Here is a 21,758-nt window from a genome sequence, read left to right as displayed (position 1 = left end):
CTAACTCCAACCCCCAAAGACAGACAGCAAAATTACTTTCAAACTGGAATCCAGTTTTTGATGTCCTCAACGACGGCAAGCCAAGATCACTTTAAATCAAAGCAAATTGAAGCTGTGGTATTGACTGTGCCAATCAATGAATGGGTAGAAGGGGGAAAATGTTCCCCTGTACCTGAGCCATAAGTTCTGATCAATTTCTGCACTGCTGAGCATCCGGACGACATCACTTACCCATGAAATCCAGCCCACTGCTGTCCTTTGGGCTGCTCACACAATTCTCCAAGTAAATCCCATCTTTGAAACAATCGTCCTTCTTTTTGGTGAAGCCCAGGATATCGCTGGGCTGGTCTAGCACCTCTCCGCTGGAGCAAGTGCAGGGAGTCTGCATTATGCCACAAGGGTGGGAGCTGCTGCTGGTGGTCAAGCAAGTATCCAACCATTTGCACAGCATCTGGCAGGCAGCCTTGCTGGGGCTTCTGTTGCCGACCACCAGGTATTCCACCGAGAAATCCCTTTCCTGGATCTTGGCCGGCTTCCACCGGACGTGCCCGCTTTCTAAGGGGGACGCGGTCTGCTTCATCTGGAGGAACTGCTTGCTGGACTGGAGGAAGGCATAGCGGGTGGAGCTGTCGCAGAGGTTCAGCACATCGTCAAAGCTCTCCATGCCCAAGTACGTCCTTGTGGACTCCAAGAAGGAGTCAAACTGGTAGGTCCGTATCTGCTGGTGGTCACATCCACCGGTGGGCTTCAATACCTTCATGTACAAGGTGTACCTCCTGGGATCGGGGTTCTGGATAATCCAAGAGCAACGGGACGAGTTCAACGGGAAGACGGCAAATGAGGAGAAATAGCCAAAGAACTTGCCCTGGACCAGAGTGGTGCACGGAGACTGCCCAAGGTCGAGTGCCACTACGGTCCACACAAAGAAAAGTGGCAATAACAAAAGCAGGTTCAAGGTATATCCAGTGCTCCTCCTCATCCTAGGTCCCTCGTCCTTTGGAACTCAAAGCAATAGCCAGGCAGAGGGCAGATCTTGGACATAACAGGAGGAAATGAGAGAGTTCTTGCCCCAGGCTCTACATGAGATCAATCCAGCCGTCCCATGTTTGGATTTGGGCTCCTCCTTGTGGCCGAGGCAAGCAAGACCTGAGGAAGAGAAGGAGAGAGAAACACGCTCCGTTAATTCCAGGATGCAAGGCTGTGAAACGCAGCGATGTCCAGGCTTTCCTTGAGAGAGGATCTAACAGGGCACCGATGTCTCCACAAGGCCATCTGGAGGCTCTGTCTGGCAGATCAAGGATGCATCTGCTTGTGGCAGGCACTCCCCCTCCCAAATCCACAAGACGCGCATGACACAAGCAACTGTCTTCATTTTGGGATTTGGTTTTTTGCTGAGAAGTGAAAGCCAACTTCTCTCCCCACACCCCCCCCACGTCTTTTAAATGCTGCCACAGAACTTCTCCTCAGCCCTGCCTGTGGAGAGACACAAAAAGCTCCAATTGGACAGCCTGCCCCCTTCCGAGAACACACTCTGTACGGAATATATATATATATATATACCATCAAACACACACTGCCCTTCCCAGTTCACAATCCCCGAGACACTGAAAGTGCTGTGGAGGAATACGGGCTAGCTGTGAACTAGAATTTGCCACGGTTCACTACAACAACGTAGGATTGATCAGAAGCCCTCAGAAAATGGAAAGGTTTGTGCTGAAAAGACCACAACGCACCCCTGCCTTAAAACCTGGGAAGACATGTTCCGTAATTGGCTGCCATGGTTTAGAAGGTCCTAGTTTTACTGAGCTGTTTCATGTATTCACTGAATTTGCAGCTTCTGGAATTAAAGCGCAAATGTGCTTTTAAAAACAACAACAACAACAAAAACCAAAGTTCCACGACATGGGATTTGTTTCCTGTGCCTCATTATCTCTATTCACACCCTACACCAACCCTACACTCATCTCTCATGCTCGGATTAAATGTCTATGATGATAAACATGGGTTTCCCTGCACTAAATTGAAAAGCATTTCTTTGCAGTATGTGTATGTATATGTATATGGAGAGTGTATAAGAATTTAATAGACTGCCATCTAAATCTATCAGGCAGTGTAATTATCGGGGGGGGGGGGTTTGCAAAGGGGTAGCAGGGGGGTACTGGAGGCACAAATGGCTATTGGGCTTGGAAAAGCTGGTATCACTGGATCCAGTTCATCAATTTTGTTAAAACAATTAAGCTAAATACAGTGGACGCTCGGGTTGCGAACATGATCCGTGCGTGCCGGTTGCGATTCAGCACTTCTGCACATTTAGTGCTTCTGCGCATGCGCGACCGCCAAAACCTGGAAGTAACCTGTTCCGGTTCTTCTGGGTTTCGGCATCCGTAACCTGAAAAAACGCAACCTGTAACCTGAGGTATGACTGTAAATGTATTTGGACTTTGAAAAAATGTGCAGTTAATTCTTACTGTTTTAATTCTATTGGGTTATTACCCTCCTTAGTGGCTTTTGAAATCCACTATTCCAAACAACATTTTTTTATAGCCTGGGTGAGTGTCTGGAACCAAATGGGTCGTTGACCCAAAAAAGTTGGGGAAGCACTGGTTTGGACAACAATGGTCAAAGTGGAATGTAGATCTGGTTTAATGAGCTTTGGGAGGACTTTCCGTAGCACCAACTCCTTCCTTACTATCAGAGTGAAGGTAAATATTTACTTCAAGCATTGTTTTCACTTTAGGAAACTCTCCCCATATAAACCGTCCTGGACTTTGCATTCATCCTTTAAGGCCCTTCTTTGTGTGCTTCGTCCACGCGAGGTCTGAAGGGTGGCAACACGAGAACGGACCTTCTCTGCACTGGTTCCCTTTTTGTGGAATTCTCTCCCCAAGGAATTTTGTATGCACACCAAAGCTCATACCAATAAAGTGGTACCTCTGGTTGCGAACGGGATCCGTTCCACAGCCCCGTTCGCAACATGAGCAGAACGCAACCTGTGTCTGTGCAGGTCGCGATTCGCCGCTTCTGTGCATGCGCGTGACATCATCTTGAGCATCTGCGCATGCGCGAGCGGCGAAACCTGGAAGTAACTCTTTTTGGTACTTCCGGGCCGCCATGGGCCGCAACCAGAAAACGCTCAACCTGAAGCAAACGCAACGTGAGGCATGACAGTAACTAACTTAGTTGGTCTCTAAGGTGCTACTGGAAGGAATTATTTTATTTTATTTTGTTTTGACTCCCAGGAGAGACGCATGGCTCAGGCACGCTGCAGGCCCTGCGGTATGTGCCAGCCCCTGCGGTGTGGCACTCAGTGACAGCCACACTTTTTTATGTTTGTTGACTGAACTAAAAAGTTTTGTGAGCTCAATTTTTTACAATATATATATATATATATATATATATATATATATATATATATATTTGTCATTTTGTCACCTCCCCCCAGGATGAGACCCAGGGCGACCCCCACACCCCCTTCCTCCTCCACTGGATCTCCCTGCTTGAAATTCCCACCTGCTGGCATCATTCAGAGGCATGCTGTCTTCAATGAACAGTCGAGGTGGCATTAGAAACTGCAAGGTCTCTCTAAAACACTGTAGGATTGATCTGTCTTCACTCACCGTCTCCCACATCAGGATCCCATCCATTCCCAAATTGTGAGACAGCCAAGTTGCTGATCAGTGGCTGATACCTATTGTTTATCTTTCAAGCAGGCATGTCTGCCTGTTTTCCCGTCAGCGAACACTAAATTTCCAACTCCAGACAGAGGCTTATCTTTCAACCCCTCCAATATGGGGCTTTGCTCAACCCCCTTGTGAAATTCCACTCGCCTTATCAAAACACATTGCGGAACCAGTTCTGAAAGGTTAATACATTCATGGCTGGGCATCTGCCGAAGACCTGCTCCTTCTCTTCGCCACCGCAACCTGCTTGGTCTTCACCTGCCTCTTGCTTTCATCCAGATGGCCGTGGCGGCGAGGTGGAGAAAGCAGTCGACAGCGCAACCTGTTTGCTCGCTGACTCTCTGGCAAGCAAACAGGAGACAGCAAGGGCAAGGTAGGGGAGGAGAAGGAAAAGCAGAAGCTGGGTGTTATGTACTGAGTTGAATAGGATCCAAAATGCAGCAGTCTGATTGGTCCTAGAACAACAGTATCCAAAATGCAGCAGTCTGATTGGTCCTAGAACAATAGGATTCAGAATGCAGCAGTCTGATTGGTCCTAGAACAATGCAGCAGTATGATTGGTCTGCAGGAGCCACCCAATCCAGCTCCAGATGGAAGTGAATCCACAACCTGATTGGCCTACAGGAGAATCCCGGAGTTAGCCAATCATGTGGGGCCCATTGTGTAAATAATGTATATAAAGCAGACATTCTGGGGGAACTTCCATTCCTCCTCACCACTATGAGCTGAATAAAGAGCATGAAATATCCACTCTTGACTCCGAATATATTTCACTGGTGATAACAGCCACGAGGATTGATGGTATTGGTGGGGTCTGCTAATCGGGTCCAAACTGCCTTGGTCCACTGAAAAGCCAATAAACGCCATAGACAGAGGAGATTCCCATAACCACTCGTTTATTCAGCTGAGTAAAACAGAGCAGGCGAGCCCACAATATCTTTTGTTCATACTTTTTATAGGTATCCCACATCCCTTTCCCCCTTTCGAGGTTCCTTGCGCTGATCAAAACAGGACACCCTGCCTGGAGACTTTGAAGGTGAGAGTTGCCTGACAGAGGGAGGTTTTCCTGAAAATCGCCTAGCAACGTCAGCTGGTCTTCACATATCTGTGGCTTACCCTCCTAAATTCTAAAGCAGGCAGTTTTTTTACAGAAGCAAAATGGCATCAGTTAGGGCCAGATCCAGCCCAATCGCCATCTAAATCCGGCCCACAGACGGTCCGGGAATCAGCGTGTTTTTACATGAGAAGAATGTGTGCTTTTATTTAAAATGCATCCCTGGGTTATTTGTGGGGCATAGGAATTCGTTCAATCCCCCCCCCAAAAATATATAGTCCGCTGCCCCCCCAAGGTCTGAGGGGCAGTGGACCGGCCCCCTGCTGAAAAAGTTTGCTGACCCCTGAGTTAAAGGTAAAGGTAAAGGGACCCCTGGCCATTAGGTCCAGTTGTGACGACTCTGGGGTTGCGGCGCTCATCTCGCTTTATTGGCCAAGGGAGTTGGCGTATAGCTTCCGGGTCATGTGCCTACATGACTAAGCTGCTTCTGGTGAACCAGAGCAGCACACAGAAACGCTGTTTACCTTCCCGCCAGAGTGGTACCTATTTATCTACTTGCACTTTGACATGCTTTCGAACTGCTAGGTTGGCAGGAGCAGGGACCGAGCAACGGGAGCTCACCCCATCGCGGGGATTCGAACCGCCGACCTTCTGATCAGCAAGTCCTAGGCTCTGTGGTTTAACCCACAGTGCCACCTGCGTCCCTGGCCCCTGAGTTAGACTAACCAAAAAACAGGACAAGAACAGGCCTCTGTGGCTTTTCCTAAAACCCCACAGTAAGGGGCACCTAGGGAGTCAATGGATGAGGACTTCCTCAAGGCTCCTCCAAATCCTTGGCTATCCCAAGGCTTTTTGCCATCTCTTTAGTCCCTCCTCTGCCTGCAGGTCACAGTGCCAGGGTCATGAGTGGCATCTTTCCTCACTGCAGCAGGAAGGAAAATATTTTGTTATCATTTTCCTTTGCAAGTGCAATTTGGCTTATGATTTGTGAATGTGGAAGACCCTCCACACGCACACACCCTGCAAGCCTACTGCTATAGCTGTCTTAGCAAGACAAACATGCTGATTCCAGTATTCAGAAACAGGAGGTGCCTAGATGTGCCCTTCTCTTGTCTCCCACCGGCCTCGCCACTCTCACCGCTGCGCACCTCTTAAAAGCCAGCAAACTTTAACTAAACATCCCTGCTAATAGGCTGCTGTGTTCCGGCTGCTAGGTGTTGGGATTGATTTCCCTGAAACAGGGTCCCATCTGGAAAAAGCTCTACCACAAAGGATGTAAACATTTCATTCCCACCGCTCCAACTGATCCCTGCTGTAGTGGAAATTTTTTAAAGGAGAATTAAACACACGGACATCAAAATGAAGGGAATGAAGAGCCCCATAGCAACAAAGAAATAAACACACACATACACACCCATAGCTGTCAACTTTTTTTGAGAGGAATCCTATTTGGAATAAGGGAATTTCCCTTTTTAAAAAAAGGAAAAAGTTGACAGCTATGACACACACCTGGATCTGCAACACAGCTGGCAATGAACTCAGCAGAGCATTAGATCAGCAGCAGAAGGCTCTTAAGAGAGTCCTTGCTGAGAGGGTGACATTTACCTGCCCTCGGGTAACTTGGGGCTCCATGGTTTCTTTCCTACCATTAACCACCCCACCTGCAGCAATAATTCCTATTGTAACTAACTCAGAACAGTGAAGTCTGTCCTTGCAGGACAGTGGTAGTGATCGTTATGAAAATTATAAGACTTTGTTCCTTTGGGAGTAGCAAGCAGGGGCTGGACACACTTTCATCATAATATTAAGAATAATTTATTATCTATACCCCGCCCATCTGGCTGAGTTTCCCCAGCCACTCTGGGTGGCTCCCAATCAAGAGTTAAAAACAGTACAGTGTTAAATATTAAAAACTTCCCTGAACAGGGTTGCCTTCAGATGTCTTTTAAAGATAGGATAGCTGCTTATTTCCTTCACATCTGAAGGGAGAGTGTTCCACAGGGTGGGTGCCACTACCAAGAAGGCCCTCTGTCTGGTTCCCTGTAACCTCACTTCTTGCAATGAGGGAACTGCCAGAAGGCCCTCGGAGCTGGATCTCAGTGTCCGGGCGGAACAATGGGGGTGGAGACGCTCCTTCAGGTATACAGGACTGAGGCCATTTAGGGCTTTAAAGGTCAGCACCAACACTTTGAATTGTGCTCGGAACATCCAAGTCTGGTTGAAAAAGATTTGGACTTTATCCTTCCTTCCTTCCTTCCTTCCTTCCTTCCTTCCTTCCTTCCTTCCTTCCTTCCTTTTCCTTCCTTCCTTCCTTCCTTCCTTCCTTCCTTTCAAAGAAGATGTTTCCTGGAGGGGGTGGAAATACCCTGGGTGTACCTTACTACAGTGAATATATAAATCTGGCAAGACTCACAGCATTCATAAGGGGACAATCGGACCAAAAATAATTAAAAGAATGAAGATGTGCTAAAGAAAAAACATTGTTCTGGAGTAAGCATATCGGTATGTAATGAATGATGCTTTGCAGGGTTAAAGAAAGAGAAAAATGGTGTAAAAAGTATAAAGTAATCTACATTAGGCACAACAACTTAGAAAGAGTAAAAATTTCAAGGTCTCAGAACAAAGGAAGGAAGTCAATATGTGTATATGTATGTAATTACTAGATTAGAATGATGATATGGTTTTATTTTTAGATGTGTGTTTTTGTTCTTTTTTGTTCTTTTTCTCTTGTCCCCCCCCCCTCGTTTGTACTGTTTTATTTTGGACCCAATGTTTGTAATTTTTGTTGTTATCTTGCATTGAAAATATTTTTTTTTAAAAAAAAAACACCTTATGGAATATGCAGAAATGGCGAAACTTACTGGAGGAATAAGAAATCAAGATAACATTTTTTAAAAATAAAAGAACGGAAATGGTTTATTGAATATTTACAGATAATTTGCAAACAGATAAAAACATAGGCAGGATTATTATTATAACCTGCAGTTTCATAAGAGTACATATTTAAAGAGGATGGACAAACGAGCAAATTAAGTTAATTTGGATATGCTATGCAGGAGGTATTAAAAATAAATGTAAGGAACCTCAGAAAGAGTGGGAAGGAAGTCAAATTCTGAAATGTCAAAAGGATTGTAAAATTAGTGAGAGGTATGAAATTAGTGAAATGTATAAACTTGAAAAGTATAAATAAAACTTTTTTTAAAAGAGAACGTTGTGAGTCTCTAGGTGGACCACAACTCTCATCATCCCTAGGATTTTGCCCTGCATATGGGTTTGATGGTGATGATGCTGGACTACAGCTCATTAGAAGCCTCAGACCCCAAATATCTGAAAGGCCAGCTCCTTCCCTACAGACCTTCTTGGGAACTGAGATAGGCAGAAGAAGAAGAAGAAGAGTTTGGATTTGATATCCCGCTTTATCACTACCCGAAGGAGTCTCAAAGTGGCTAACATTCTCCTTTCCCTTCCTCCCCGACAACAAACACTCTGTGAGGTGAGTGGGGCTGAGAGACTTCAGAGAAGTGTGACTAGCCCAAGGTCACCCAGCAGCTGCATGTGGAGGAGCGGAGACGCGAACCCGGTTCACCAGATTACGAGTCTACTGCTCTTAACCACTACACCACGCTGGCTCCCAGAAGAAGCCCTATTGGTAGTTCCTCCACCTTCAGAGCCTCAATTGGTGGCTACCTGAGACAGGACCTTCTCTGTGGTGGCCCCTAAGCTGTGGAATTCCCTCCCCAAAGTTGCATCTGGCATTTTCATTATACAGCATCCAGAGGATGCTGAAGACATATCTATTTACCCTGGCTTTTGACACTTGTGGTGCATGTTTCTATCACCCACCTTATTTTTATGGTTGCAAGTTGTTTTAAGCTGCTGTTTAATGTTGTTTTAATGCAGTCACCCACCCTGGGACTTTAGGGTGAAGGGTGAGTAATAAATTAATCAATAATGATGATGATGATGTCATTCCCTGAATGTTGCATATGGACATCTCGGGGGGGGGGGATGTCAATATAATTGCCATTTTGAGTTCATGCTGAACAAATCTTGAAACTACATTTCAAAAGAGAGGCGAACTAAAAATAAATAGACTTAACATGCAGCTTTAATTAAACTGTGGCAATGTGAACAATACCTTCAATTTGAGGGAAATGAGCTGAATTCTTGAAAATATAAACATGTCATCATCGGAACTAATTTTAAGAAACATTCAAACGTTTGTTCAAGTCTGCAGCAATCATCATATTTCACACAGTTCTGGGGGTATAAAACCAAGTTCTGCATAAGTCCTAAGCAAATGTCATGAAGGGCAGTACTTATTTATTTATTTGAAGCATTTTTACCACCCTCTTTGGCTAAAAGGGCTTCCAGAAATTTTGTAAGCCCAAAAAGCCTTACAAAAATCAGCATTAATACAGCGGACAATGTTTTGCCCCAGGTGACTTAGCCCTTGAGCCACCTGGGATGATCTTGGGTGCCCCCATTGTCTGAGAACCTCAGTTTCTCATCTGTGAAATAGGCGGTCAGGGTTTGCCCTGAGCAGAGTGGATTTCATTTAAAACTGCCCGCACTTTACTAGTTAGATTTCTCTCCAGTAGAGGGCAGTAGCAACTTGTATCCAATGCACGCCCAAAACCTTCACAATTTACGACAGCATCAGATAATTGAGTTTTGTATGTGGAAAGGGCACATTTTAAAAAACTGTGTGCAGATCTTGAAATGCAACTGTCACATGCAGAACAACTCTGCGCAGAAGCTGCAGCACAGCATCTACACGTGGGGACATCAATCACATTTATAAGCAGACATATGGCAGGTCACTGATATGTGTTACCTGCCATTGTCTGATGGTAGGTTTTTTGGGGTCTCAAGCTAGGAGCTTTTTCCCATTAAAGGGCCTCAGGCAATAGGGCTGAGAGTGTCAATGTGGGAGCATGAAACCATCATGCACACAGTGAATAAGGACTACCTCTGAGCTAAGAGTCCTCTTCCACCTATCGTATAATAGTGTTTATGGGGTCAGTCTCAGGCCCCGAGCCTGAATCCAGCAAGGGTTAAAAAATGAATGGAGGATTCGATTGTTGAACTAGTCAAACAGGTTTCTTTGGCTTTAGATTTGCTACCCAAGTACAGTGGTACCTCGGGTTACATACGCTTCAGGTTACAGACTCCGCTAACCCAGAAATAGTACCTCGGGTTAAGAACTTTGCTTCAGGATGAGAACAGAAATCCGTGCTCCGGCGGAGCGGCAGCAGCAGGAGGCCCCATTGGCTAAAGTGGTGCTTCAGGTTAAGAACAGTTTCAGGTTAAGAACAGACTTCCGGAACGAATTAAGTACTTAACCCGAGGTACCACTGTACTGCCATTAGTCCCTTTGTCTAGGACAGTGGTTCTCAAGCTTTTCTCTCTGGGCTACACTTTCAGAATTAAAATTTGCTTATGCCACACTGAGTTTTTTTCTTGATATCTAATGCACTGGAAAACAAAAGGAAATGACTCGCAGCAGTGCAGTGGCGTAGCGTGGGTTGTCAGCACCCGGGGCAAGGCAAGTAATTTGCGCCCCCTAACCCATGGATTTGCGCCCCCTAACCCATGGATTTGTGCCCCCTAACCCTAACCCCCAGATGTTGCGCCCGGTGCGGCCGGCCCCCCCTGCACCCCCACGCTCCGCCACTGCAGCAGTGCTTGACTTATAACATAGAACACAGCTACAGTGGTACCTCAGTTCCCGATGCCTCCGTTGTCATAGGTTTCAGTTCTCAGATGCTAAAACCTTGGAAGTAATTGCTTCCATTTTTTAACATTTTTCAGAACCTGAATGTGTGACTGGGCTTCCGCTGAGTGCAAGAAGCACTTGCAACCAATGGGAACAGATTCCGTTTGAGAACTGAGGTACCACTGTACTTTATAATACGATCACAGGACACCCAGAAAGTTTATAACAATGCAGCTACATAGGAACATGAATCCTTCCCAAAATATAATTATAAAAAAGCTTTTTACATGCATTATGTACCTTAAAAAGTCAATTAGAGGTGTGAGCTTGCTTTTGCTGGCTAATCTCATTTATAGTAGGTCTAATTTGAGACAAACAAACTCTCATCTCCTCACCAGCACAAAGAAGGCTCTCTTTTTCCTGATCTTTCATGTTTGTCGGAGTTGAAAATCCCTGTTCACAACAAAATGTCATTGAGAACTGTAGAAGAATAGCCAATGCTCTTGCAGAAAGGCATAGATACTGTTTCTGGTTTTATATTCACTTTTAAATATACTATACTATAATGTACTGTACAAGGGATGCGGGTGGTGCTGTTGGTTAAACCACAGAGCCTAGGACTTGCCGATCAGAAGGTCGGCGGTTTGAATCCCCGTGACGGAGTGAGCTCCTGTTGCTTGGTCCCTGCTCTTGCCAACCTAGCAGTTTGAAAGCATGTTAAAGTGCAAGTAGATAAATAGGTACCGCTCAGGCGAGAAGGTAAACGGCGTTTCCGTGCGCTGCTCTGGTTCGCCAGAAGTGGCTTAGTCATGCTGGCCACATGACCCGGAAGCTCTACACCGGCTCCCTCGGCCAATAAAACAAGATGAGCGCCGCAACCCCAGAGTCGGCCACGACTGGACCTAATGGTCAGGGGTCCCTTTACCTTTACCTTTACCTTTACTGTACTGTACAGTGGACACTCGGGTTGCGAACATGATCCATGCATGTTCGCAACCTGCAGCGTTCACAACCCATGTCTGCACACGTGCAAGTTGCAGACTCCTACCCTAAGCTTTATTTCCTGCCAGATGCCAGCAGGTGATTCCCTCATGTTCAGGCCCTCCAGTGCCCTGCATCAGGCCCTCAGGATTTCTTCCCGGCCACCACACCTTTCACTGCTCCTGCTCTACAGCCTACTCTCTTGATTTTACCAAGCAGGAAGGTAACTTTGGAGCAGCGTTCCTAATCCATCTTGTTGGCCTGGGGGGGAGAGTGGGGTGTGAGTGACTACACCCACTTTTGCCACCTTTGGTCTATGGCCCCCGGAATGTTGCCCTGGAGGGAAAGTGGCCCCCAGCAGGGAAAAAGTTTCTCTAATGGAATAAATCACTCCACCGGGTACTTGCTACGGGCTGCCATTTAAACGAACAAACAAGCTCTTTCTCAAGGAAGGGCAAAATAAAAAATAAAAAATGAATAAAGACCGGTTTATTTGGTAGAAACCATTCTGAAAAGAAAAGCCAGTGAGTGGTGCTGACTTAGCTGTAGAATTTATTACGGTCTTGTTAAATTATTGGACATCCATGATTTCACCCTTCCTTTGCTTCCCCTTCCCTCCGGCAGACACGCCATTCGGATAACCTTGGTGGCTCCCTTAAGGCACCCTACATATGTGCACAGCACCTCTGAAATGTCACTCTTTGGCTGTCGAGCTGAGTTATGGATGGATCCCCTATTTTCTTTCCTGCCCACCATCTGTATTCCTTTTCTGAAGGCAATGAACGCCTGTTGACCGTTCCTCACAATAACTCACCTGTCCATAGCAACGGCAGCTGTTATTAATGGGGCAGGGAGGCAAGGTGGGGTGGGGAAAACAAAACCTGTTTTGGGGAAACCAGAGGACCAGAGAGAGAAGAAGGAGCTTCGTTTTGTCAAGAATGAGAAGACCTCCGGGCTGGATTAAGAGTTAGGCTCTGCCTAATCTAGAACAAGAACACGACTTAGCCGTTCTTTCAGGCAAGTCACACCACGCATTTGAAGCTCCCTGATACTGAGGCATCTAATCATAAGCCTGCATTTTTATTAAAGCTTATATGTTTAATCAGGGCCTGTATCTTAAAAGACCAGTCTTAGAAGACCAGTTGCCTAAAAAACCTTGGCAAGATATTTTTACTCCTAGACAAGGGGCCCCCCTGATTTATAGCAGAAAACAATTCTCAAAGTCGTAAAAAGGGAATTACAGGCTGACAGCCAAGGTTACACTGACCCTACAAATTAAGGGTGGATAAATAGTAAAATGAGCCATATCTTCTTCCTAAGGTTAAAAAAGGTCAAGAGCAGTGAAAAAGCATGTAGCTGGTAGAAAGAGAACATTTTGGGAAATCTTTTCTAAAGCTGTTTGTTTCTTAAACTAAGATCCTTTTAAGATTTCTTTTCCTTTTAAAAGGTTGTTTATGTATTAAATATATTAGCTTAAATATAATTATGCAAAGGATTTAAGAAATGCTAGATTCTTATTTCATATAGTTGGAAGAGATCACAGGGGCCATCAGCCATCAGCCCCCCCCCCCCCCTTGCCAGACAGGAGACGCCATCGAGCACTCCTGATATATGGTTGTCAGGCCTTTTGTTTAGAAACCTTCAAATGAAGGAGATCTCAATGTTGATGTGAACTCAAAATCCTTGACATATGCATAAGATAAAAATTCAAGATTAATTATCTGTTTTGGAAGGCAATAGGGCAAGGAGGGCAAGAGGTGAGCTGGTAATTAAGATTCCTTGTTGAGACACATGTAAGATATATTACTACTTATTTGTCATTTATAGATAGAAGAATATATAGCTTTTTGATTTCCATAAAAGGGCAAGAAGGAAATGGGTGTATCTTTTGTGATTGGCTCTAGCAAACAGCCAATAGGAATTTCAACCAGGCTGATTGGACAGAGGCAGCCACAGGAGGAGCAAGGGGGCTGGATTAAGGAAATATAAGTGCTGGCCAGAATGGCAAGAGGCCAGGCCAGAGCTTGGTAACCATATACCACTGTGCCTCATATTTATTTGTCTGACAAATAAATTACTATTTTAATTTCTCTATTGCTGCGTTGAATATTTCATTCCAGCTAAGCGTTAACCACAAGCAGGGTGCTACAATACCACTTTCTAAAAGTCATGGATTTCCCCAGAGAATTCTGGGAGATGTAGTTTGTTAAGGGTGTAGAGCAGGCTTCCTCAACCTTGGCCCTCCAGATGTTTTGAAACTACAATTCCCATCATCCCTGACCACTGGTCCTGCTAGCTAGGGATCATGGGAGTTGTCGGACAAAATTATCTGGCCAGGGAGAGTCAGGTCACCCTCCCAGAGCTCTGAACTGCTTGCTTACAGAGACTTTCCAAAATCCCCTCTGTTCACCATCCCACCCTCTCTCACCTTCTCACCCTCCCTGTGACCAGGCCCCCCACTCACATGAAATGAATCTGAGGGCCACATGCGGCCCTCGGGTTACAGCTATCCAACCCCTGCTCTTCTCTCTTTGACCCACCAAAACTTCCCAGCTTCCAATAACCTGCAAACAAAACCCACAGTCTCCCACATACCTAACGCCACAAAAAAACCCACCTTTGCTCCGCTCACAAAATCCTTTCTCTGAGACTATATTTTATTTATTTATTTATTTATTTCCCAACGTTCCTCCATGGAGCAAAAGGAGGCATGCGTAGTTCTCCTCATTTTACCCTCATAACAACCCTGAGAAGTAGGCTAGACATCCTATTCCATGAAGAAGAAGAAGAAGAAGAAGAAGAAGAAGAAGAAGAAGAAGAAGAAGAAGAAGAAGAAGAAGATTTTATTATTTATACCCCGCCCATGTGATTGGGTTGCCCCAGCCACTCTGGGTGGCTTCCAACATACATAAAAACATAATGAAACATTAAACATTTTTAAAAACTTCCTTATACAGGGCTGCCTTCAGATGTCTTCGAAAGGTTGTATAGTTACTTATCTCCTTGGCAAGGGGGTTGCATAACTCCATACCCTCCAATCTTTCTCCAATGAAAATAGGGACATCCTAAGGAAAAGCAGGACATTCCGGGATCAAATAAGAAACTGGGACAGCTTCTGTAAATCCAGGGCTGTCCCTGGAAAATAGCGAAACTTGGAGGGTCTGCACCAAGCTGGCAGGGCGGTTTGGAAGAAAGTTTATTCTAAGGAAATTATTCCCTCCCTTCCTCCCTTCCTCCCTCCCTTCCTCCCTCCCTCCCTTCCTTCACAGCATTATTTGCTCTAATCAGAAGGGCGTGTGGTTCTTTAAAAACACACACACAACTAAGGGTCTTCCAGCTTCGCCTCAAACAAAGTGTAGCCTAGTGAACCCAGGGAAGCAAACGCAATTGCAGGCAGCGGAGCTGCATCAAGCTATGGTTGAACTAAGCCAGCCTCTCTTTTCACCCTACTGTCTTCCTCCTTGCAAAACCGAGCTGGTCACTAATGTGAGAAAAGTACCACTGGAGCTCATCAGTGCCACAGATACCGTATGCATGCATAAACACAGTCCAATGACAAGCCGGAGAAAGGTGGGGCAGTCATTTCACCAAGGAGAGGGAATGGGAAGAGGGAGGCACACGGCCACTGCTGGAGGGCTAAGGAGGAGGTTAAATAAACAAAAGATGGCCGAACCTCACTGATGGAGAGCTTAGCACATGGACCAGAGGCAGAATGCAAGAGATGGGATTTTGCTGCCTTCCCCCTGTGAGGCCAGAGAGCCTTTTGAGTCTAATCTAGCCCCTAGAGTCAATGAGAGTGGACAGCTCTGGCCTCCGGCCTCATTTCAGCTTCAGTTGGAGACGAGGGGAATGGGGAGGGGAAAAGAATAAAAAGCCAGGCAGTCAAAATGCAGATGTTAGTAATGGAACTGATTAGCAGGAACAAGGGCAGGGGAGCAGAGGGAGGAGGCCTGAACATCCATGAGGCAAAACAACAATGTTTAAACACAACAGAACTGTTAATCTTCTGGCATGTTCTTCATGGGGTCTGCTGTAGATTGGGTAGGATTCTAAGAGTTCCTGCTTGCAAATTTCCCTTTGGCCACTGTGAGAACAGGATGCTGGACTAGATGGGCCATTGGCCTGATCCAGTAATAGTAATAATAATAATAATAATAATAATAATAATAATAATAATAATTTATTATTTATACCCCGCCCATCTGGCTGGGCTTCCCCAGCCACTCTGGGCGGCTTTCAATAAAATACTAAAATACAGTAATGCATCGAACATCAAAAGCTTCCCTAAACAGGGCTGCCTTCAGATGTCTTCTAAAAGTCTGGAAGTTGCTTATCTCTTTGACATCTGGTGGGAGGGCATTCCACAGGGCGGGTGCCACTACCGAGAAGGCCCTCTGCCTGGTTCCCTGTATTGAATTGTTATCACTGCAATTCTTCAGCCAAGGAATTTGTACAATGATTCATATAGGGATCGTGCATGTTATTAGTGAAAAGAATGTACAAAAATTGTTATATTAGAGTCCCCCACCCTACGAAACCATATCAATTGGTTTTCAAAGACTGACTGCCTCTGCAGATGGAATTTACATTTAGCTGTCAATAACTGGGGTATACTTAAGAAAAAGCCATCTTAGCTAGAGATGGGTCAGACTCCTTCTGGACCATGTCACTGCCACATGATTTCACTCATAATCCTGTTGTATTCCACACCTGAATTAATCTACAAAGTTGTTGTTCTTTTTTAAAAAAATCCTCAAAAATACACATTTATATGCAACACACACACACACGCACCCAATAACTGCATCACAACATTTGGGAAAGTGTGAAACCCAGAGCTGACCAAGAAGTGCAGATCAGGTCAATTGCAGATGAATTTGCGCAGCCTTCCAAGCATCCCTAATTAACCCAGCAGCCATTTCATCATATGGCAGCTAATTCCATATATTAAGAATGTGTTGTCAGAAGAAGTCCTTTCTTTTGTTTGTCTCTGAATCTGCTGCCAACCTGTCTGGCTGACTTCCTTTTATCCTTCTTCACACAGCACATGGTTAAACTGTGGAACTCCCTCCCACAGGAAACACTGAGGTCCACCAATCTAGATGGCTTTAAAAAAGGAATTAGACAAATTTATGGAGGAGAGGTTTATTGATGGCAATGCTTCTGAATACCACCAGCTGGAAATCACAGGAGGGGGTTTCTTGTGCTCGAATTCTGATTGGCCACAGTGAGAAAAGGGTGCTGGGCTAGAGGGGCCATTTTTGGTCTGATCCAGCAGAGCTCTTCTTATGTTCATAAATTCCAGAGGAAAATATTTTTTAAAAAATAATAATAATCCACTATTTGATGTGGATCATTTTGTTGCATGGGGATGGCCAATATTTCCCTCTCCCAGAACACAATACTTGAGCCCAAAGTTCTCCACAGAGAACTGGTGTGAGTTATATCCTTGTTTACGGCATTTATATCTTACTTGTCCTCCCAGGTGCCCAAGGTGGCATACAAAGGGTTCTCCCTCTTTAAGGTAGGCTAGGCTAAGAGGCTGTGTGGAAGTGAGAGCTGGACCATAAAGAAGGCTGATCACCGAAGAATTGATGCTTTTGAATTCTGGTGCTGGAGGAGACACTTGAGAGTCCTATGGACTGCAAGAAGATCAAACCTCTCTATTCTGAAGGAAATCAGCCCTGAGTGCTCACTGGAAGGACAGATCCTGAAGTTGAGGCTCCAATACTTTGGCCCCCTCATGATAAGAGGACACTCCCTGGAAAAGACCCTGATGTTGGGAAAGATGGAGGGCACAAGGAGAAGGGGACGACAGAGGACCAGATGGTTGGACAGTGTTCTCAAAGCTACCAGCATGAGTTTGACCAAACTGCGGGAGGCAGTGGAAGACAGGAGTGCCTGGCGTGCTCTGGTCAGTGGGGTCACGAAGAGTTGGACACGACTAAATGACTAAACAACAACAACAACAGGCTGAGCGGCAGTGAGTTGCTCGAGGACACCCAGTGACCTTCATGGCTGAGTGGGGATTTGAATCCAGTTCTACTGGGTCTTAGTCCAACACTCTAGGAGGCTTCTTGTTGTAATCAATTTAGGGGCAGTCCTATCAATAACAGGCATCTCACCCAGTTTGTTGGGAATGAAGTAGATTTTGCCCTCATTGCAACATTTCATGGAATTATAGAATTGTAGATTTGGGCTCGTCCAACCCCTGCAATGCAAGATTAGCGACTAAAAACTCCCTGGAGGATGACCACTCAACCTCTGCTGAAAAACCTCCAGTGAAGGACAGTCGCCCACCTTCCAAGGTAGTCTATTCTGGCTCTTAGTCTTCATTTCCTTCCTTGTAATTTGAATCCACTGGTTCGTGTCCTACCCTATGGAGCAGCAGGAAACAAGTGTTTTTGTTTTGTTTTGTTTTGTCCACCCCCCTCCATGATTAAGAGACTGAATTATTGTTTCCGAGCCCAATTCAAAGTGTTGGTGCTGACCTTTAAAGCCCTAAATGGCCTCAGGCCTGTATACCTGAAGGAGCATCTCCACCCCCATCATTCAGCCCGGACACTGAGGTCCAGCGCCGAGGGCCTTCTGGCGGTTTCCTCCCTGCGAGAAGCCAAGTTACAGGGAATCAGGCAGAGGGCTTTCTCGGTAGTGGCGCCTGCCCTGTGGAACGACCTCCCTTCAGATGTGAAGGAAATAAGCAGCTATCTTCTCTTTAAAAGACAGCTGAAGGCAGCCCTGTTTAGGGAAGTTTTTAATATTTAATGCTGTATTGTTCCTAATATTTGACTGGAAGCCACCCAGAGTGGCTGGGGAAACTCAGCCAGATGGGCGGGGTTATAATAATAAATTATTATTATTATTATTATTATTATTATTATTATTATTATTATTATTACACTCCTGTAGTCAGAGATAAACTGTATCCCAACCTGCTCACATTGGTTATTCCAGAGGTAACCAATGCAGCATCCTTCCATGGAATCTGGAATAACTATACTCTCTAGAGATGGAGAACCCCTTGCCTGTCTCCAGAGCAACGTTTTGCTCCATGACGTTCCATCCTGCTAAATGATGATTGGCAACTGTCAAGCCTTTTGTGGGTTTCCATCCCTGCGGTAGCTGTTTCTTAGCAACTCTGCCTCCAGCAAATACAAAATGTCTCTGCCTTTAGCTTGCTATTTTGAGCTGAAACTGTGCCATTTCAGGTTGGTGCTGGCTGTATAGACAATGCCTGGAAGCTGCCCATAAGCCTCAGCATTGAGCAATGATCGGATGGTTCCATAGGCTTGAAGCGGGGACAATTTTAGCAAACATTTTAATTGGGATCAGAACGCAGCCTCATCTTTTAGTGATTTGCGAGAAAGTGATAACCTAGAGTGTAGTGATGTATGGAAGTGAGAGCTGGACCATAAAGAAGGCTGATCGCCGAAGAATTGATGCTTTTGAATTATGGTGCTGGAGGAGACTCTTGAGAGTCCCATGGACTGCAAGAAGATCAAACCTCTCCATTCTGAAGGAAATCAGCCCTGAGTGCTCACTGGAAGGACAGATTGTGAAGCTGAGGCTCCAGTACTTTGGCCACCTCATGAGAAGAGAAGACTCCCTGGAGAAGACCCTGATGTTGGGAAAGATGGAGGGCACAAGGAGAAGGGGGCGACAGAGGACGAGATGGTTGGATAGTGTTTTCGAGGTTACCAGCATGAGTCTGACCAAGCTGCGGGGGGCAGTGGAGGACAGGAGTGCCTGCCGTTCTCTGGTCCATGGGGTCACGAAGAGTCGGACACGACTAAACGACTAAACAACAACAACGATAACCTAGAGACGAAGCAAATGATTTTCATGAATAGACTGTTTCTCCCTTCCCACCCCTCAGTAGCTGGGATTACCTAGGTGAGCATTGCAGGAAGCATCACTGACTTGCCATTGCTCTAAATCTGCCTCAATGACTGCAGCTCATAACCAAACTTGTTTGGTTATATAGTGCTACATAGTTGCATCCACTGCATCATCCCTGATTGTTGGGGATCATTGGGAAAAAAGAGAAAAGAGGCCTTAAGGGAAGCAGTAGCAGAAGAATGGCAATGGACAGACACCAAAAAGAATAAACAATTATAGGATCATAGAATTGTATAGTTGGAAGCTCCTCCAAGGGACATCTACAATGACCTCCTGCAATGCAGGAGTCACAGGTGAAGAACCCCCAACAGATGGCCATTGAAGAGAGTTACCACTTTCTGAGGGTGTCCATTCTACCATCCAACAGCTCCTATTATCAGATTCCTAATGTCTAACTGGAATCTCCTTTCTTGTCATTTGGATCTATTGGTTTGCAGGACCCTCTCTGAAGTAGCAGAAAGCAAGCTTGCTCCACGTCACACAGCTTATTCACCAGCATCAACTTCATCAACTTCGTTGGACTGGTCATGTTGTACGGATGCCTGATTATCGTCTTCCAAAGCAACTACTCTATTCTAAAAATGGAAAGCGTAATGCTGGTGGTCAACAAAAGTGGTTTAAAGACTGTCTCAAGGCAAATCTTTAAAAATGTAGTATAAACACCAACAATTGGGAAACACTTGCCTGTGAGCGCTCCTGTTGGAGAACAGCCTTTACCAAAGGTGTCATGGGCTTTGAAGACACTCAAACTCAGGACGCAAGGGAGAAATGTGCTAAGAGGAAGGCACATTTGGCAAATCCACACCGTGATCAACTCCCACCTGGAAACCAATGTCTCCACTGTGGAAGGACGTGTGGATCCAGAATTGGCCTCTGGCCATTCCTACAGAGTTCCAGGCTTCACCACAATGAAGAGACAAAACAATTTTCTAAAGGCATCCAGTGTGGTTGTATAGTTGAAGCTAAGGAGTTGTGGGTACTGCACAGGAAGCCATCTGCCAGTCCAGGTTCTGGGAGGAAGGGTGGAATACAAAGGAAATGTCACAGATCAACAAATCATTAAATGAGTTCTTCATTATATGCCAACATATTGTCGGTTACGATCAGCGTTGAACTGACATCTCTCAGAAGAGTTTTTCTTTTTCTCACCATGTCCCCACAAGAAAAGACCACTTTGCAGAATATCCCCCCCCCCCATTCTTTAGTTGTGTGTGGCAGCCTCCATTTACTTCCCACAGTGGCTCAGAATCGCAGGGCATCCCATGGGGGGGGGGCGTGAACACAATGGAGGCCAGGCTGCCGACACAGTTGCTGCTGTTGACATTTACAATGGAAACAACAAAACCAGGGGAAGAGGAATTACTGCCATGACTAACAGCGATGGAGCCCCACTCCCAAGAAGCTGTTGGAAAACTTCTCCCCCCTGGAAATGTCCAATGAACACCTCCCTTTCTCTCTCTTGCACACAATTTTTCTCTCCACAAATGATGGTGCTTCCAATTTTTTGGACTATTTCTGGGTGGAATTCAATATCACCCCAGCCAATTCAGGTTGCAATTTTAGTCTGTTGGGAAGTCTTGCGCAACAAGCCCACTTCAAGAAGAAGAAGAAGAGTTTGGATTTGATATCCCGCCTTTCACTCCCCTTCAGGAGTCTCAAAGCGGCTAACATTCTCCTTTCCCTTCCTCCCCCACAACAAACACTCTGTGAGGTGAGTGGGGCTGAGAGACTTCAGAGAAGTGTGACTAGACCAAGGTCACCCAGCAGCTGCAGGTGGAGGAGCAGGGATGCAAACCCGGTTCCCCAGATTACGAGACTACCGCTCTTAACCACTACACCACACTGGCTCTCAACTAATTGGACTTTTTCGCAATAAGGAAAGCAAGGAAGGAGATGCAGTGAAAATGGTAGGACACTTGCTTTGATGCAACATCATCTAGCTTCCTACAAAAATCAGAATGAATCCTCATTAAGTACCCAGCATCGTATAACCTCGTTGCAAGCAAAATACTCACTCAACAGGTCATTTGGAAGCATCTCGGGTTTCAGAACATTAAGAGGCCCGTTGTACACAGCTCTTAATGCTGCATGCATTCTGCAGTAAATCAAAGGAGTCTGTCAGCAGGAGTCTCCAAGTGCCACTGAGTGACCTCTTGCTACAATAGCCTTGATGAACAAGTGTTTTCACATACAGTGCGGCAATTTTAATGTTGGCCTACCCAATCCTTGGCCCACCAGAAGCTCAGCAAACTTATTATTTTGACTGATTGTCTTGGAGTGTAGAGAAAAATGGGGAGGTCATCCAATTAGCAGCCCACCATGGATGGTGTTTGATTTGGCAGGTCCTGTTGCACAGTCTTGCTTTAAGTGCGCATGGTTTCTAAGGCAGACTGCAAAACTAGAGATTATTATCTATTTTGCAGAA

The 21,758-nt window shown here is 45.5% G+C and overlaps 1 protein-coding gene across 5 annotated transcripts in view; it reads right to left on the bottom strand.

Annotated features, from left to right (window-relative positions):
• ADGRB1 (adhesion G protein-coupled receptor B1) overlaps window positions 1-21,758 on the bottom strand; it is a 421,483-nt gene that overhangs the window by 293,488 nt on the left and 106,237 nt on the right. For all 5 annotated transcript variants that reach the window (XM_079984142.1, XM_079984141.1, XM_079984145.1 and 2 more), the window contains exon 2: window positions 232-1,146. In XM_079984142.1, coding sequence (XP_079840268.1) covers window positions 232-979 — 748 coding nt within the window. In that variant the 5' untranslated portion in view covers window positions 980-1,146. The remainder of the gene's footprint in view (window positions 1-231; window positions 1,147-21,758) is intronic.

The sequence above is a fragment of the Podarcis cretensis genome (genome assembly GCF_951804945.1).
Source record: "Podarcis cretensis genome assembly, chromosome: 7".
NCBI lineage: Eukaryota > Metazoa > Chordata > Lepidosauria > Squamata > Lacertidae > Podarcis > Podarcis cretensis.
Note: the sequence above shows the minus strand (reverse complement) of the source record. Positions and strands in the feature narration are given on the sequence as shown.